At 53.5% G+C, this 19,684-nt stretch overlaps 1 protein-coding gene across 3 annotated transcripts in view; it reads left to right on the top strand.

Moving 5' to 3' along the window:
• LOC129842166 (double-strand-break repair protein rad21 homolog A-like) overlaps positions 1-18,258 on the top strand; it is a 30,971-nt gene extending 12,713 nt beyond the window's left edge. For all 3 annotated transcript variants that reach the window (XM_055910588.1, XM_055910589.1, XM_055910590.1), the window contains 6 exons: positions 5,906-6,129; positions 6,560-6,710; positions 7,988-8,133; positions 10,519-10,701; positions 15,746-15,826; positions 17,161-18,258. In XM_055910588.1, the coding sequence (XP_055766563.1) occupies positions 5,906-6,129; positions 6,560-6,710; positions 7,988-8,133; positions 10,519-10,701; positions 15,746-15,826; positions 17,161-17,352 (977 nt within the window). In that variant the 3' untranslated portion in view covers positions 17,353-18,258. The remainder of the gene's footprint in view (positions 1-5,905; positions 6,130-6,559; positions 6,711-7,987; positions 8,134-10,518; positions 10,702-15,745; positions 15,827-17,160) is intronic.
• Positions 18,259-19,684: the final 1,426 nt, after the last annotated feature.

Here is a 19,684-nt window from a genome sequence, read left to right as displayed (position 1 = left end):
TCCCACTACCACCACCACGCTGACCCCAAACCATCCCACTACCACCACCGCGCTGACCCCAAACCATCCCACTACCACCACCGCGCTGACCCCAAACCATCCCACTACCACCACCGCGCTGACCCCAAACCATCCCACTACCACCACCGCGCTGACCCCAAACCATCCCACTACCACCACCGCGCTGACCCCAAACCATCCCACTACCACCACCGTGCTGACCCCAAACCATCCCACTACCACCACCGTGCTGACCCCAAACCATCACACTACCACCACTACCATGCTGACCCCAAACCATCACACTACCACCACCGTGCTGACCCCAAACCATCCCACTACCACCACCGTGCTGACCCCAAACCATCACACTACCACCACTACCATGCTGACCCCAAACCATCACACTACCACCACCGTGCTGACCCCAAACCATCACACTACCACCACCGTGCTGACCCCAAACCATCACACTACCACCACCGTGCTGACCCCAAACCATCACACTACCACCACCGTGCTGACCCCAAACCATCACACTACCACCACCGTGCTGACCCCAAACCATCACACTACCACTACCGCGCTGACCCCAAACCATCACACTACCACCACCGCGCTGACCCCAAACCATCCCACTACCACCACCGCGCTGACCCCAAACCATCCCACTACCACCACCGCGCTGACCCCAAACCATCACACTACCACCACCGCGCTGACCCCAAACCATCACACTACCACCACCACGCTGACCCCAAACCATCCCACTACCACCACCACGCTGACCCCAAACCATCCCACTACCACCACCACGCTGACCCCAAACCATCCCACTACCACCACCACGCTGACCCCAAACCATCACACTACCACCACTACCATGCTGACCCCAAACCATCACACTACCACCACTACCATGCTGACCCCAAACCATCACACTACCACCACCACGCTGACCCCAAACCATCCCACTACCACCACCACGCTGACCCCAAACCATCCCACTACCACCACCACGCTGACCCCAAACCATCACACTACCACCACTACCATGCTGACCCCAAACCATCACACTACCACCACTACCATGCTGACCCCAAACCATCCCACTACCACCACCACGCTGACCCCAAACCATCCCACTACCACCACCACGCTGACCCCAAACCATCCCACTACCACCACCACGCTGACCCCAAACCATCACACTACCACCACCACGCTGACCCCAAACCATCACACTACCACCACTACCATGCTGACCCCAAACCATCACACTACCACCACTACCATGCTGACCCCAAACCATCCCACTACCACCACCACGCTGACCCCAAACCATCCCACTACCACCACCACGCTGACCCCAAACCATCCCACTACCACCACCACGCTGACCCCAAACCATCACACTACCACCACTACCATGCTGACCCCAAACCATCACACTACCACCACTACCATGCTGACCCCAAACCATCACACTACCACCACCGTGCTGACCCCAAACCATCCCACTACCACCACCACGCTGACCCCAAACCATCCCACTACCACCACCACGCTGACCCCAAACCATCCCACTACCACCACCGCGCTGACCCCAAACCATCCCACTACCACCACCGCGCTGACCCCAAACCATCCCACTACCACCACCGCGCTGACCCCAAACCATCCCACTACCACCACCGCGCTGACCCCAAACCATCCCACTACCACCACCGCGCTGACCCCAAACCATCCCACTACCACCACCGCGCTGACCCCAAACCATCCCACTACCACCACCGTGCTGACCCCAAACCATCCCACTACCACCACCGTGCTGACCCCAAACCATCACACTACCACCACTACCATGCTGACCCCAAACCATCACACTACCACCACCGTGCTGACCCCAAACCATCACACTACCACCACCGTGCTGACCCCAAACCATCACACTACCACCACCGTGCTGACCCCAAACCATCCCACTACCACCACCGTGCTGACCCCAAACCATCCCACTACCACCACCGTGCTGACCCCAAACCATCCCACTACCACCACCGTGCTGACCCCAAACCATCACACTACCACCACTACCATGCTGACCCCAAACCATCACACTACCACCACCGTGCTGACCCCAAACCATCACACTACCACCACCGTGCTGACCCCAAACCATCACACTACCACCACCGTGCTGACCCCAAACCATCACACTACCACCACCGTGCTGACCCCAAACCATCACACTACCACTACCGCGCTGACCCCAAACCATCACACTACCACCACCGCGCTGACCCCAAACCATCCCACTACCACCACCGCGCTGACCCCAAACCATCACACTACCACCACCGCGCTGACCCCAAACCATCACACTACCACCACCGCGCTGACCCCAAACCATCACACTACCACCACCGCGCTGACCCCAAACCATCACACTACCACCACCACGCTGACCCCAAACCATCCCACTACCACCACCACGCTGACCCCAAACCATCACACTACCACCACCACGCTGACCCCAAACCATCACACTACCACCACTACCATGCTGACCCCAAACCATCACACTACCACCACTACCATGCTGACCCCAAACCATCACACTACCACCACCGCGCTGACCCCAAACCATCCCACTACCACCACCACGCTGACCCCAAACCATCCCACTACCACCACCACGCTGACCCCAAACCATCCCACTACCACCACCGCGCTGACCCCAAACCATCCCACTACCACCACCGCGCTGACCCCAAACCATCCCACTACCACCACCGCGCTGACCCCAAACCATCCCACTACCACCACCGCGCTGACCCCAAACCATCCCACTACCACCACCGCGCTGACCCCAAACCATCCCACTACCACCACCGCGCTGACCCCAAACCATCCCACTACCACCACCGTGCTGACCCCAAACCATCCCACTACCACCACCGTGCTGACCCCAAACCATCACACTACCACCACTACCATGCTGACCCCAAACCATCACACTACCACCACCGTGCTGACCCCAAACCATCACACTACCACCACCGTGCTGACCCCAAACCATCACACTACCACCACCGTGCTGACCCCAAACCATCCCACTACCACCACCGTGCTGACCCCAAACCATCCCACTACCACCACCGTGCTGACCCCAAACCATCCCACTACCACCACCGTGCTGACCCCAAACCATCACACTACCACCACTACCGTGCTGACCCCAAACCATCACACTACCACCACTACCATGCTGACCCCAAACCATCACACTACCACCACCGTGCTGACCCCAAACCATCACACTACCACCACCGTGCTGACCCCAAACCATCACACTACCACCACCGTGCTGACCCCAAACCATCACACTACCACCACCGCGCTGACCCCAAACCATCACACTACCACTACCGCGCTGACCCCAAACCATCACACTACCACCACCGCGCTGACCCCAAACCATCCCACTACCACCACCGCGCTGACCCCAAACCATCACACTACCACCACCGCGCTGACCCCAAACCATCACACTACCACCACCACGCTGACCCCAAACCATCACACTACCACCACCACGCTGACCCCAAACCATCACACTACCACCACCACGCTGACCCCAAACCATCCCACTACCACCACCACGCTGACCCCAAACCATCCCACTACCACCACCATGCTGACCCCAAACCATCCCACCACCACCACCATGCTGACCCCAAACCATCACACTACTACCACCACCACCACCACCATGCTGACCCCAAACCATCACACTACTACCACCACCGCCGTGCTGACCCCAAACCATCACACTACTACCACCACCGCCGTGCTGACCCCAAACCATCACACTACCACCACCACGCTGACCCCAAACCATCACACTACCACCACCGTGCTGACCCCAAACCATCACACTACCACCACCACGCTGACCCCAAACCATCACACTACCACCACCGTGCTGGACTGTTGGTGTAACGTTTGTTACTGTGGAATGCAGTGTTTGGTTGAAAACCGTTAAAATTTGAAGTTTTATTGAGTGTAAGGAGGCAATTACTTTTTCACAGGTGGAATTGGGTGTTGAATAACTTTGTTAGTTAAAAAAATATTTTATTTATTTCTAAACTCGGGTTCCCTTTATCTAATATTAGGTTTTTGGTTGAAATCTGATTTACATTTCAGTATCAAAAATATGCAGAAAAAAATACTTCTTCACAGCAACACAGTGTTGGGTACTTTTAATCTCTAGTTCTGTTAAAAACACAATAAAAAGCACTTCAGTTGTCTCAGCTTGTCTGGAACGAAGAGAATAACTTGAGTTTCCTCTGGAATGAAATACTCACACACAGCCGATGAAATGGTTGAACATTGACACCACAGGGACTTGAGCCTTTTGAAGAATCGCTTTTTCTTTACATGACCCCTGTCTGTATACGATAACGGAAATGTACACCTGTACCCTGCTGGAGAACAATCACCTTATTTACCCTGCTAACGTTTTCAGCTATCACACTTCTCCGTCTGTGGTGAAAGAAACCACATGTTAAAGAAATAGTGATTATTGGTCATTAAAATGACATCCACACTTCTGTCTAGTGAAGGAGAATGACATCCACACTTCTGTCTAGTGAAGGAGAATGACATCCACACTTCTGTCTGTCTAGTGAAGGAGAATGACATCCACACTTCTGTCTAGTGAAGGAGAATGACATCCACACTTCTGTCTAGTGAAGGAGAATGACATCCACACTTCTGTCTAGTGAAGGAGAATGACATCCACACTTCTGTCTAGTGAAGGAGAATGACATCCACACTTCTGTCTAGTGAAGGAGAATGACATCCACACTTCTGTCTAGTGAAGGAGAATGACATCCACACTGTCTGTCTAGTGAAGGAGAATGACATCCACACTTCTTGTCTGTCTAGTGAAGGACAATGACATCCACACTTCTGTCTGTCTAGTGAAGGACAATGACATCCACACTTCTGTCTAGTGAAGGAGAATGACATCCACACTTCTGTCTAGTGAAGGAGAATGACATCCACACTTCTGTCTAGTGAAGGAGAATGACATCCACACTTCTGTCTGTCTAGTGAAGGAGAATGACATCCACACTTCTGTCTAGTGAAGGAGAATGACATCCACACTGTCTGTCTAGTGAAGGAGAATGACATCCACACTTCTGTCTAGTGAAGGAGAATGACATCCACACTTCTTGTCTGTCTAGTGAAGGACAATGACATCCACACTTCAGTCTAGTGAAGGAGAATGACATCCACACTTCTGTCTAGTGAAGGAGAATGACATCCACACATCTGTCTAGTGAAGGAGAATGACATCCACACTTCTGTCTAGTGAAGGACAATGACATCCACACTTCTGTCTAGTGAAGGAGAATGACATCCACACTTCTGTCTGTCTAGTGAAGGAGAATGACATCCACACTTCTGTCTGTCTAGTGAAGGAGAATGACATCCACACTTCTGTCTGTCTAGTGAAGGAGAATGACATCCACACTTCTGTCTGTCTAGTGAAGGAGAATGACATCCACACTTCTGTCTAGTGAAGGAGAATGACATCCACACTTCTGTCTAGTGAAGGAGAATGACATCCACACTTCTGTCTAGTGAAGGAGAATGACATCCACACTTCTGTCTGTCTAGTGAAGGAGAATGACATCCACGCTTCTGTCTGTCTAGTGAAGGAGAATGACATCCACACTTCTGTCTAGTGAAGGAGAATGACATCCACACTTCTTGTCTGTCTAGTGAAGGAGAATGACATCCACACTTCTTGTCTGTCTAGTGAAGGAGAATGACATCCACACTTCTGTCTGTCTAGTGAAAGAGAATGACATCCACACTTCTGTCTGTCTAGTGAAAGAGACCAAGGCGAAGAGGAAGAGGAAGCTGATTGTTGACAACCTGAAGGAGCTGGACAGCAAGTCGATCCGCGCCCAGCTCAGCGACTACTCGGACATCGTGACCACGTTGGACCTGGCCCCTCCCACCAAGAAGCTGATGATGTGGAAAGAGACGGGAGGAGTGGAGAAACTTTTCTCTCTCCCCGCACAGCCGCTCTGGAACAGCAAACTGTTGAAGGTAAGAGACAGGAAGTGAACACACAGCTGCTCTGGAACAGCAAACTGTTGAAGGTAAGAGACAGGAAGTGAACACACAGCCGCTCTGGAACAGCAAACTGTTGAAGGTAAGAGACAGGAAGTGAACACACAGCCGCTCTGGAACAGCAAGCTGTTGAAGGTAAGAGACAGGAAGTGAACACACAACCGCTCTGGAACAGCAAACTGTTGAAGGTAAGAGACAGGAAGTGAACACACAGCCGCTCTGGAACAGCAAACTGTTGAAGGTAAGAGACAGGAAGTGAACACACAGCCGCTCTGGAACAGCAGACTGTTGAAGGTAAGAGACAGGAAGTGAACACACAGCCGCTCTGGAACAGCAGACTGTTGAAGGTAAGAGACAGGAAGGAAGTCAACAATGGTTTTAACTGAAACATGTCCTGTGTTATCAGATGTTCACACGCTGCCTGACTCCCCTGGTGCCGGACGAGATGAGGAAGAGGAGGAAGGGAGGAGAGGCTGATAGTCTGGATGAATTCCTCAAGGACCTGGAGAACCCCGAGGTGCCCAGAGAGGAGGCTCTGTCTGGCAGGGACGTTATCGGTAAGTTACCTTCAGCCTCTCACCCCTCATACTAACCCAGAGAGGAGGCTCTGTCTGGCAGGGACGTTATCGGTAAGTTACCTTCAGCCTCTCACCCCTCAGAGCCTCCTCTCTGAGGTTAGTATGTCTGGCAGGGACGTTATCGGTAAGTCACCTTCAGCCTCTCACCCCTCATACTAACCCCAGAGAGGAGGCTCTGTCTGGCAGGGATGTTATCGGTAAGTCACCTTCAGCCTCTCACCCCTCATACTAACCCCAGAGAGGAGGCTCTGTCTGGCAGGGATGTTATCGGTAAGTCACCTTCAGCCTCTCACCCCTCATACTAACCCCAGAGAGGAGGCTCTGTCTGGCAGGGATGTTATCGGTAAGTCACCTTCAGCCTCTCACACTAACCCCAGAGAGGAGGCTCTGTCTGGCAGGGATGTTATCGGTAAGTCACCTTCAGCCTCTCACCCCTCATACTAACCCCAGAGAGGAGGCTCTGTCTGGCAGGGATGTTATCGGTAAGTCACCTTCAGCCTCTCACCCCTCATACTAACCCCAGAGAGGAGGCTCTGTCTGGCAGGGATGTTATCGGTAAGTCACCTTCAGCCTCTCACCCCTCATACTAACCCCAGAGAGGAGGCTCTGTCTGGCAGGGACGTTATCGGTAAGTCACCTTCAGCCTCTCACCCCTCATACTAACCCCAGAGAGGAGGCTCTGTCTGGCAGGGATGTTATCGGTAAGTCACCTTCAGCCTCTCACCCCTCATACTAACCCCAGAGAGGAGGCTCTGTCTGGCAGGGACGTTATCGGTAAGTCACCTTCAGCCTCTCACCCCTCATACTAACCCCAGAGAGGAGGCTCTGTCTGGCAGGGACGTTATCGGTAAGTCACCTTCAGCCTCTCACCCCTCATACTAACCCCAGAGAGGAGGCTCTGTCTGGCAGGGATGTTATCGGTAAGTCACCTTCAGCCTCTCACCCCTCATACTAACCCCAGAGAGGAGGCTCTGTCTGGCAGGGACGTTATCGGTAAGTCACCTTCAGCCTCTCACCCCTCATACTAACCCCAGAGAGGAGGCTCTGTCTGGCAGGGACGTTATCGGTAAGTCACCTTCAGCCTCTCACCCCTCATACTAACCCCAGAGAGGAGGCTCTGTCTGGCAGGGACGTTATCGGTAAGTTACCTTCCCAGAGAAGGCTGTCTCCCTCTCTCTCTCCTCAGACCAGACCATCATGGACATCTGGTTGTTCCTCTGTTATCAAACCAACCCCGTGTCTCTCTCTCTCCTCAGACCAGACCATCATGGAGGAACCCAGCATGCTCCAGGCCTCAGCCATGGAGGGTAGTAGGACCACCCTGGATGAGTCTGTCATGCCACCGCCGTCCACCCCACACGGACTCAAACACAAAGCCCACGAGAAGGAGGCTGGCCTGCCTGTGAGTACTGCTGCCTCCATTCAGGAGACTGGGATATCAGCCTGTTAACCCCACTGCTGCCTCCATTCAGGAGACTGGGATATCAGCCTGTTAACCCCACTGCTGCCTCCATTCAGGAGACTGGGATATCAGCCTGTTAACCCCACTGCTGCCTCCATTCAGGAGACTGGGATATCAGCCTGTTAACCCCACTGCTGCCTTCATTCAGGAGACTGGGATATCAGCCTGTTAACCCCACTGCTGCCTTCATTCAGGAGACTGGGATATCAGCCTGTTAACCCCACTGCTGCCTCCATTCAGGAGACTGGGATATCAGCCTGTTAACCCCACTGCTGCCTCCATTCAGGAGACTGGGATATCAGCCTGTTATACCCCACTGCTGCCTTCATTCAGGAGACTGGGATATCAGCCTGTTATACCCCACTGCTGCCTCCATTCAGGAGACTGGGATATCAGCCTGTTAACCCCACTGCTGTCTTCATTCAGGAGACTGGGATATCAGCCTGTTAACCCCACTGCTGCCTCCATTCAGGAGACTGGGATATCAGCCTGTTAACCCCACTGCTGCCTCCATTCAGGAGACTGGGATATCAGCCTGTTAACCCCACTGCTGCCTCCATTCAGGAGACTGGGATATCAGCCTGTTAACCCCACTGCTGCCTCCATTCAGGAGACTGGGATATCAGCCTGTTAACCCCACTGCTGCCTCCATTCAGGAGACTGGGATATCAGCCTGTTAACCCCACTGCTGCCTCCATTCAGGAGACTGGGATATCAGCCTGTTAACCCCACTGCTGCCTCCATTCAGGAGACTGGGATATCAGCCTGTTATACCCCACTGCTGCCTTCATTCAGGAGACTGGGATATCAGCCTGTTATACCCCACTGCTGCCTCCATTCAGGAGACTGGGATATCAGCCTGTTAACCCCACTGCTGTCTTCATTCAGGAGACTGGGATATCAGCCTGTTAACCCCACTGCTGCCTTCATTCAGGAGACTGGGATATCAGCCTGTTAACCCCACTGCTGCCTCCATTCAGGAGACTGGGATATCAGCCTGTTAACCCCACTGCTGCCTTCATTCAGGAGACTGGGATATCAGCCTGTTAACCCCACTGCTGCCTCCATTCAGGAGACTGGGATATCAGCCTGTTAACCCCACTGCTGCCTCCATTCAGGAGACTGGGATATCAGCCTGTTAACCCCACTGCTGCCTCCATTCAGGAGACTGGGATATCAGCCTGTTAACCCCACAGCTGTTACGGTTGATTGGGATATCAGCCTGTTAACGCCACTGCTGTTACAGTTGATTGGGATATCAGCCTGTTAACCCCACTGCTGTTACGGTTGATTGGGATATCAGCCTTTTCCCCCACTGCTGTTACGGTTGATTGGGATATCAGCCTGTTAACCCCACTGCTGTTACGGTTAATTGGGATATCAGCCTGTTAACCCCACTGCTGTTACAGTTGATTGGGATATCAGCCTTTTAACCCCACTGCTGGTTACGGTTGATTGGGATATCAGCCTTTTAACCCCACTGCTGTTACAGTTGATTGGGGTATCAGCCTGTTAACCCCACTGCTGTTACGGTTGATTGGGATATCAGCCTTTTCCCCCACTGTTACAGTTGATTGGGGTATCAGCCTGTTAACCCCACTGTTACAGTTGATTGGGGTATCAGCCTGTTAACCCCACTGCTGTTACAGTTGATTGGGATATCAGCCTTTTCCCCCACTGTTACAGTTGATTGGGGTATCAGCCTGTTAACCCCACTGCTGTTACGGTTGATTGGGGTATCAGCCTGTTAACCCACTGCTGTTACAGTTGATTGGGATATCAGCCTTTTCCCCCACTGTTACAGTTGATTGGGGTATCAGCCTGTTAACCCCACTGCTGTTACAGTTGATTGGGATATCAGCCTTTTCCCCCACTGTTACAGTTGATTGGGGTATCAGCCTGTTAACCCACTGCTGTTACAGTTGATTGGGATATCAGCCTTTTCCCCCACTGTTACAGTTGATTGGGGTATCAGCCTGTTAACCCCACTGCTGCCTCCATTCAGGAGACTGGGATATCAGCCTGTTAACCCCACTGCTGTTACGGTTGATTGGGGTATCAGCCTGTTAACCCCACTGCTGTTACGGTTGATTGGGATATCAGCCTGTTAACCCCACTGCTGTTACAGTTGATTGGGATATCAGCCTTTTCCCCCACTGCTGGTTACGGTTGATTGGGATATCAGCCTTTTCCCCCACTGTTACAGTTGATTGGGGTATCAGCCTGTTAACCCACTGCTGTTACGGTTGATTGGGATATCAGCATCCTGTTTTGTCTTACCTCTATGTGTGTCCAATCCCTCTCTTCCTGTCTCGTCCATTTTAGATGGGAGCCCAGGAGCCTCAGGCTGATCTCTCAGTCCTCTCGTTAGCTCAGGCTGATCAGTCGGTCCTTTCCGTGGCCCAGGTAGACCTGCCCCCAGAGGAGAGCCTCAACCTCACACAGCTGGTGCCTGAACTGGACCTGCTGGACAAGGAGAAGAAGGACAAGGATGACAGTGATGAGGATGTGAGTGGTGTCATCAGAGAGGGTTTATAAGGGGGGGGGGGGGTGTAGAGACTGAGGAGGGGGTGTAGAGACTGAGGAGGGGGTGTAGAGACTGAGGAGGGGGTGTAGAGACTGAGGAGGGGGTGTAGAGACTGAGGAGGGGGTGTAGAGACTGAGGAGGGGGGTGTAGAGACTGAGGAGGGGGGTGTAGAGACTGAAGAGGGGGGTGTAGAGACTGAAGAGGGGGGTGTAGAGACTGAAGAGGGGGGTGTAGAGACTGAAGAGGGGGGTGTAGAGACTGAAGAGGGGGGTGTAGAGACTGAAGAGGGGGGTGTAGAGACTGAAGAGGGGGGTGTAGAGACTGAAGAGGGGGGTGTAGAGACTGAAGAGGGGGGTGTAGAGACTGAAGAGGGGGGTGTAGAGACTGAAGAGGGGGGTGTAGAGACTGAAGAGGGGGGTGTAGAGACTGAAGAGGGGGGTGTAGAGACTGAAGAGGGGGGTGTAGAGACTGAAGAGGGGGGTGTAGAGACTGAAGAGGGGGGTGTAGAGACTGAAGAGGGGGGTGTAGAGACTGAAGAGGGGGGTGTAGAGACTGAAGAGGGGGGTGTAGAGACTGAAGAGGGGGGTGTAGAGACTGAAGAGGGGGGTGTAGAGACTGAAGAGGGGGGTGTAGAGACTGAAGAGGGGGGTGTAGAGACTGAAGAGGGGGGTGTAGAGACTGAAGAGGGGGGTGTAGAGACTGAAGAGGGGGGTGTAGAGACTGAAGAGGGGGGTGTAGAGACTGAAGAGGGGGGTGTAGAGACTGAAGAGGGGGGTGTAGAGACTGAAGAGGGGGGTGTAGAGACTGAAGAGGGGGGTGTAGAGACTGAAGAGGGGGGTGTAGAGACTGAAGAGGGGGGTGTAGAGACTGAAGAGGGGGGTGTAGAGACTGAAGAGGGGGGTGTAGAGACTGAAGAGGGGGGTGTAGAGACTGAAGAGGGGGGTGTAGAGACTGAAGAGGGGGGTGTAGAGACTGAAGAGGGGGGTGTAGAGACTGAAGAGGGGGGTGTAGAGACTGAAGAGGGGGGTGTAGAGACTGAAGAGGGGGGTGTAGAGACTGAAGAGGGGGGTGTAGAGACTGAAGAGGGGGGTGTAGAGACTGAAGAGGGGGGTGTAGAGACTGAAGAGGGGGGTGTAGAGACTGAAGAGGGGGGTGTAGAGACTGAAGAGGGGGGTGTAGAGACTGAAGAGGGGGGTGTAGAGACTGAAGAGGGGGGTGTAGAGACTGAAGAGGGGGGTGTAGAGACTGAAGAGGGGGGTGTAGAGACTGAAGAGGGGGGTGTAGAGACTGAAGAGGGGGGTGTAGAGACTGAAGAGGGGGGTGTAGAGACTGAAGAGGGGGGTGTAGAGACTGAAGAGGGGGGTGTAGAGACTGAAGAGGGGGGTGTAGAGACTGAAGAGGGGGGTGTAGAGACTGAAGAGGGGGGTGTAGAGACTGAAGAGGGGGGTGTAGAGACTGAAGAGGGGGGTGTAGAGACTGAAGAGGGGGGTGTAGAGACTGAAGAGGGGGGTGTAGAGACTGAAGAGGGGGGTGTAGAGACTGAAGAGGGGGGTGTAGAGACTGAAGAGGGGGGTGTAGAGACTGAAGAGGGGGGTGTAGAGACTGAAGAGGGGGGTGTAGAGACTGAAGAGGGGGGTGTAGAGACTGAAGAGGGGGGTGTAGAGACTGAAGAGGGGGGTGTAGAGACTGAAGAGGGGGGTGTAGAGACTGAAGAGGGGGGTGTAGAGACTGAAGAGGGGGGTGTAGAGACTGAGGAGGGGGGTGTAGAGACTGAGGAGGTGGGGGAGGGTAGAGACTGAGGAGGTGGGGGTAGAGACTGAGGAGGTGGGGGAGGAGGGTAGAGACTGGGGAGGTGGGGGAGGAGGGTAGAGACTGGGGAGGTGGGGGAGGAGGGTAGAGACTGGGGAGGTGGGGGAGGAGGGTAGAGACTGGGGAGGTGGGGGAGGAGGGTAGAGACTGGGGGGGAGGGTAGAGACTGAAGAGGTGGGTGTAGAGACTGAAGAGGTGGGTGTAGAGACTGAAGAGGTGGGGGAGGAGGGTAGAGACTGAAGAGGTGGGGGAGGAGGGTAGAGACTGAGGAGGTGGGGGAGGAGGGTAGAGACTGAGGAGGTGGGGGAGGAGGGTAGAGACTGAGGAGGTGGGGGAGGAGGGTAGAGACTGAGGAGGTGGGGAGGGTAGAGACTGGGGAGGTGGGGAGGGTAGAGACTGGGGAGGTGAGGAGGGTAGAGACTGGGGGGGAGGGTAGAGACTGGGGGGGAGGGTAGAGACTGGGGAGGAGGGTAGAGACTGGGGAGGAGGGTAGAGACTGGGGGAGGAGGGTAGAGACTGGGGGGGGTAGAGACTGGGGGGGGTAGAGACTGGGGAGGTGGAGGGTAGAGACTGGGGAGGAGGAGGGTAGAGACTGGGGGGAGGGGGGGGAGGAGGGTAGAGACTGGGGGGAGGGTAGAGACTGGGGGGAGGAGGGTAGAGACTGGGGGGAGGAGGGTAGAGACTGGGGAGGGGGGGGGGAGGAGGGTAGAGACTGGGGGGGAGGGTAGAGACTGGGGGGGTAGAGACTGGGGGGAGGAGGGTAGATACTGGGGAGGTGGGGGAGGAGGGTAGAGACTGGGGAGGAGGGTAGAGACTGGGGAGGAGGGTAGAGACTGGGGAGAGGAGGGTAGAGACTGGGGGGAGGAGGGTAGAGACTGGGGAGGAGGAGGGTAGAGACTGGGGAGGAGGAGGGTAGAGACTGGGGAGGAGGAGGGTAGAGACTGGGGAGGAGGAGGGTAGAGACTGGGGAGGAGGAGGGTCGAGACTGGGGGGGAGGGTAGAGACTGGGGGGAGGTGGGTAGAGACTGGGGAGGAGGAGGGTAGAGACTGGGGAGGAGGAGGGTAGAGACTGGGGAGGAGGAGGGTAGAGACTGGGGGGAGGAGGGTAGAGACTGGGGGGGAGGAGGGTAGACTGGGGGGGAGGGTAGAGACTGGGGGGGGGTAGAGACTGGGGGGAGGGGGGGGGATGAGGGTAGAGACTGGGGGGGAGGGTAGAGACTGGGGGGGTAGAGACTGGGGGGAGGAGGGTAGAGACTGGGGGGAGGAGGGTAGAGACTGGGGGGAGGAGGGTAGAGACTGGGGAGGTGGGGGAGGAGGGTAGAGACTGGGGAGGAGGGTAGAGACTGGGGAGGAGGGTAGAGACTGGGGGGAGGAGGGTAGAGACTGGGGGGAGGAGGGTAGAGACTGGGGAGAGGAGGGTAGAGACTGGGGGGAGGAGGGTAGAGACTGGGGAGAGGAGGGTAGAGACTGGGGAGAGGAGGGTAGAGACTGGGGAGAGGAGGGTAGAGACTGGGGGGAGGAGGGTAGAGACTGGGGGGTGGAGGGTAGAGACTGGGGGGGGAGGGTAGAGACTGGGGGGGGAGGGTAGAGACTGGGGGGAGAGGAGGGTAGAGACTGGGGAGAGAGGAGGGTAGAGACTGGGGAGAGGAGGGTAGAGACTGGGGAGAGGAGGGTAGAGACTGGGGAGAGGAGGGTAGAGACTGGGGAGGTGGAGGAGGGTAGAGACTGGGGAGGTGGAGGAGGGTAGAGACTGGGGAGGTGGAGGAGGGTAGAGACTGGGGAGGTGGAGGGGGTAGAGACTGGGGAGGTGGAGGGGGTAGAGACTGGGGAGGAGGAGGGTAGAGACTGGGGAGGAGGGTAGAGACTGGGGGGAGGGGGGGGAGGAGGGTAGAGACTGGGGGGAGGGTAGAGACTGGGGGGGTAGAGACTGGGGGGAGGAGGGTAGAGACTGGGGGGAGGAGGGTAGAGACTGGGGAGGGGGGGGGGAGGAGGGTAGAGACTGGGGGGGAGGGTAGAGACTGGGGGGGTAGAGACTGGGGGGAGGAGGGTAGATACTGGGGAGGTGGGGGAGGAGGGTAGAGACTGGGGAGGAGGGTAGAGACTGGGGAGGAGGGTAGAGACTGGGGAGAGGAGGGTAGAGACTGGGGGGAGGAGGGTAGAGACTGGGGAGGAGGAGGGTAGAGACTGGGGAGGAGGAGGGTAGAGACTGGGGAGGAGGAGGGTAGAGACTGGGGAGGAGGAGGGTAGAGACTGGGGAGGAGGAGGGTCGAGACTGGGGGGGAGGGTAGAGACTGGGGGGAGGTGGGTAGAGACTGGGGAGGAGGAGGGTAGAGACTGGGGAGGAGGAGGGTAGAGACTGGGGAGGAGGAGGGTAGAGACTGGGGGGAGGAGGGTAGAGACTGGGGGGGAGGAGGGTAGACTGGGGGGGAGGGTAGAGACTGGGGGGGGGTAGAGACTGGGGGGAGGGGGGGGGATGAGGGTAGAGACTGGGGGGGAGGGTAGAGACTGGGGGGGTAGAGACTGGGGGGAGGAGGGTAGAGACTGGGGGGAGGAGGGTAGAGACTGGGGGGTAGAGACTGGGGGGAGGAGGGTAGAGACTGGGGAGGTGGGGGAGGAGGGTAGAGACTGGGGAGGAGGGTAGAGACTGGGGAGGAGGGTAGAGACTGGGGGGAGGAGGGTAGAGACTTGGGGGAGGAGGGTAGAGACTGGGGAGAGGAGGGTAGAGACTGGGGGGAGGAGGGTAGAGACTGGGGAGAGGAGGGTAGAGACTGGGGAGAGGAGGGTAGAGACTGGGGAGAGGAGGGTAGAGACTGGGGGGAGGAGGGTAGAGACTGGGGGGTGGAGGGTAGAGACTGGGGGGGGGAGGGTAGAGACTGGGGGGAGAGGAGGGTAGAGACTGGGGGGAGAGGAGGGTAGAGACTGGGGAGAGAGGAGGGTAGAGACTGGGGAGAGGAGGGTAGAGACTGGGGAGAGGAGGGTAGAGACTGGGGAGAGGAGGGTAGAGACTGGGGAGGTGGAGGAGGGTAGAGACTGGGGAGGTGGAGGAGGGTAGAGACTGGGGAGGTGGAGGAGGGTAGAGACTGGGGAGGTGGAGGGGGTAGAGACTGGGGAGGAGGAGGGTAGAGACTGGGGAGGAGGGTAAAGACTGGGGGGAGGAGGGTAGAGACTGGGGGGCCCTTGAGGTCCTGCATGTTTTCAGAGTGTGTTTGTTTGCAGGAGGAGGAGGGTGATCCAACCCAGGACCAGGAGGAGAAGAGATGGAACAAGAGGACCCAGCAGATGCTGCATGGCCTTCAGGTAAACACACATGTTGTTAATCACTTCTTCAGGTAAACACACATGTTGTTAATCACTTCTTCAGGTAAACAAACATGGTGTTAATCACTTCTTCAGGTAAACAAACATCTTGTTAATCACTTCTTCAGGTAAACAAACATGGTGTTACTCACTACTTCAGGTAAACACACATGGTGTTATTTACTTCTTCAGGTAAACAAACATGGTGTTAATCACTTCTTCAGGTAAACAAACATGGTGTTACTCACTACTTCAGGTAAACACACATGGTGTTATTTACTTCTTCAGGTAAACACACATCTTGTTATTCACTACTTCAGGTAAACACACATGGTGTTAATCACTACTTCAGGTAAACACACATGGTGTTATTCACTACTTCAGGTAAACAAACATGGTGTTACTCACTTCTTCAGGTAAACACACATCTTGTTATTTACTTCAGGTAAACAAACATGGTGTTAATCACTACTTCAGGTAAACAAACTATGCTAATGTTGTGTTTGAAATTAGAGGTACAGAATATTACATTTCCATGTGGAAACTTGCTATAATGGAAAACGGGGCAGTTCGAGTATTCTGGTAAAAGCTTTTCGGGCTCATCTGGTTGTCTGGAGACGACTGACTTCATCTCAGCAGTCGTTTCATGATCTCTTATTTGGACGACCCCCGTTTCTCCGGGGTCGGTCTGTTTTCTAGTTCGACGACCCCCGTTTCTCCAGGGTCGGTCTGTTTTCTAGTTGGACGACCCCCGTTTCTCCAGGGTCGGTCTGTCATCTAGTTGGACGACCCCCGTTTCTCCAGGGTCGGTCTGTTTTTCTAGTTGGACGACCCCCGTTTCTCCATTGTCGGTCTGTCATCTAGTTGGACGACCCCCGTTTCTCCATTGTCGGTCTGTCATCTAGTTGGACGACCCCCGTTTCTCCAGGGTCGGTCTGTCATCTAGTTGGACGACCCCCGTTTCTCCAGGGTCGGTCTGTTTTCTAGTTGGACGACCCCCGTTTCTCCAGGGTCGGTCTGTTTTCTAGTTGGACGACCCCCGTTTCTCCAGGGTCGGTCTGTTTTTCTAGTTGGACGACCCCCGTTTCTCCATTGTCGGTCTGTCATCTAGTTGGACGACCCCCGTTTCTCCAGGGTCGGTCTGTCATCTAGTTGGACGACCCCCGTTTCTCCAGGGTCGGTCTGTTTTCTAGTTGGACGACCCCCGTTTCTCCAGGGTCGGTCTGTTTTCTAGTTGGACGACCCCCGTTTCTCCAGGGTCGGTCTGTCACCTATTTGAACAGACCATTGATCAGTAAGGTGACTGTCTCTCTCTCTCTCGGTTCTCTCCTCAGCGAGTCATGGCCAAGACGGGAGCCGAGCAGGTCAGCTTGTTGGAGCTGTGCCGAGAGAACAACAAGAAGCAGGCGGCCGCCAAGTTCTACAGTTTCCTGGTTCTGAAGAAACAGCAGGCTATCGAGCTCAACCAGACCGAGCCTTACAGTGACATCGTCGCTACAGCCGGACCAAGATTCCACCTTGTTTAGAACACTGGTCGAGGTCCAAATGGCACTAGTTCCTAGACAGCGCCCTACTTTTGACCAGAGCCCGTAAGGGACCCTAGGGTTCTGGTCAAAAGTAGTGCACTATATAGGGAATATGGTGCCATTTGGAAATGTCTTTTTCACTTTTTTTATGTTTAGTTTTTTTTTTTTGGTTGCCATTTTTTTGTGGGGGGGGGGGGGGTCTAAATGCTAACTTTTAAAAGGATTGTACTGTATCTCCACCAACTGAATCATGCAGTATTGTTGTTTTTTAAGTGAGAAATGCATTTATTCTGTATATTTATATTTCCTGTCAAGTTCCTTTTCATTTTGTAAAGCTTTTCCGACCACACTAGTTGTGTTTTTTTTTTTGGGGGGGGGGGGGGGGGGTTTTTTTTTAAAAAAAAATAGATGCTTTTCCCACTGATCTATAATGGACAAATTCATCAGAAAGATTCATCAAATTTTAGTCTCCAATCAAGAATTTCCCGCCAAAAATGTGTAAGAACATTTGTCTTTCATGTTACATACATGCTGTTTGCAGGTACTGTTATATCATGAGAGAAACTGAATAAGTGCTCTTCACCTCAAGTTCTTCCCTCGTTGCACTTGACAGAAAATCCTGTTTTTTGTGAAATCCATTTTGTTTTACAGGTTGTTATTTCTGTTGATAAATTGGCTATATTACAACTAGCATTGTATTGTTTAGGTGTATTAATAATGCCCATTTTATTCACGTTGCGTCACGTTATATTTTGTACCTCCACAGCTATTTTTTTGTTGTTGCATAAAGTAACTAGACACTTGTACATGTTTCAATGAAAGTTGATGATCCCATGTTTTTAGTCTATGGTTAACTAGCTGTTGTGATACTTCTGTAAAGAATTTGAAATAAAAGTGTTTTAATTACTTGGTTACACAGTCTGGTGAAATAACATCACAAGCACCTGTTCCAGAAAGCAGGATCAATGACTTTGCCAGCTGACTGTCCAAAATTGCTTGAAATTATTTAATCTTTTAGAGAAATGTGGACTTAAAATAATTGACTTGACAACAAGTTGTGGCTAACTTAAAGGGATACTTAAATATTTTGGCAATGAAGCCTTTTTACCTACTTCCCCAGAGTCCAATGAATTCGTGGATATAATTTTTATGTCTGCAGTTTGAAATCAAATTTTATTTTGCACGTGCGCCGAATACAACAGGTGTAGACCTTACAGTGAAATGCTAACTTACAGGCTCTAACCAATAGTGCAATAAAAATAAATAAAAAGGAAGTTGCTAACTAGCGTTAGCGCATTGAATGGAAGTCTATGGGAACAGCTAGCATGCTTCCTTCATACTGGAGACATAAAAATGGTATCCACGAGTTAACCTGACTGGGGAAGTAAATAAAGGGCTTCATTGCCAAAATCTCGAGGTATTCCTTTTAATAATCCTGCTTTCTAGAATACAACACCAGGTCACACTCGTGAGGTAATTGTTGTAGCATAGAATGAGGGCGAAATGGGTTATGTTAAAATCAGTCGTGTGAATATACTGCATTCACTGAATACAGCGAAAGCACAGTTACTTCCATCTTTACCTAAAATGCATCAGACCTTCCTCAAGTAGGAGGTGAGGGTCCTGGGAGTGTGGTGCCAGAAAAATAACCTCTCACTCAACGACAACTAAACGTGATCGTGGACTTCAGGAAACAGCTATGCCACATCGACGGGACCGCAATGGAGAAGGTGGAAAGCTTCAAGTTCCCCGGCGTACACGTCACTGACAAACAAATGGTCCTCTCCTGAGTAGCGCAGCGGTCTAAGGCACTGCATCTCAGTGAAAGAGGCATCACTACAGACCCTGGTTCGATTCCAGGCTGTATCACAACCGGCCGTGATTGGGAGTCCCATAGGGCGGCGCACAATTGGCCCGCGGTAGGCCGTCATTGTAAATAAGAATTTGTTCTTTACTGACTTGCCTTGTTAAATAAAGGTTAAATAAAAATTTAAAATTGGAGAAGGTGCTGAGGAAATTTTGCTTGGCACCTAAAACCCTCGCAAACTTTTACAGATGCACAATTGAGAGCATCCTGTCGGGTTGTATCACCGCCTGGTATGGAAACTTCACCGCCCGCAACGACAGGGCTCTCCAGAGGGTGGTGCAGCATTCCCAACGCATCACGGGGTCAAACTACTTGCCCTACAGGACACCAACAGCACCCGGTGTCACAGGAAGGCCAAAAAGATTAAGGACAACAACCACCCGAGCCACTGCCTGTTCACCCCGCTATCATCCAGAAGGTGAGGTCAGTACAGGTGTATCAAAGCTGGGACCGAGAGACTGAAAA

The sequence above is a fragment of the Salvelinus fontinalis genome, unplaced genomic scaffold (genome assembly GCF_029448725.1).
Source record: "Salvelinus fontinalis isolate EN_2023a unplaced genomic scaffold, ASM2944872v1 scaffold_0021, whole genome shotgun sequence".
Taxonomy (NCBI): domain Eukaryota; kingdom Metazoa; phylum Chordata; class Actinopteri; order Salmoniformes; family Salmonidae; genus Salvelinus; species Salvelinus fontinalis.
This window is presented reverse-complemented; position numbering and strand designations above follow the sequence as displayed.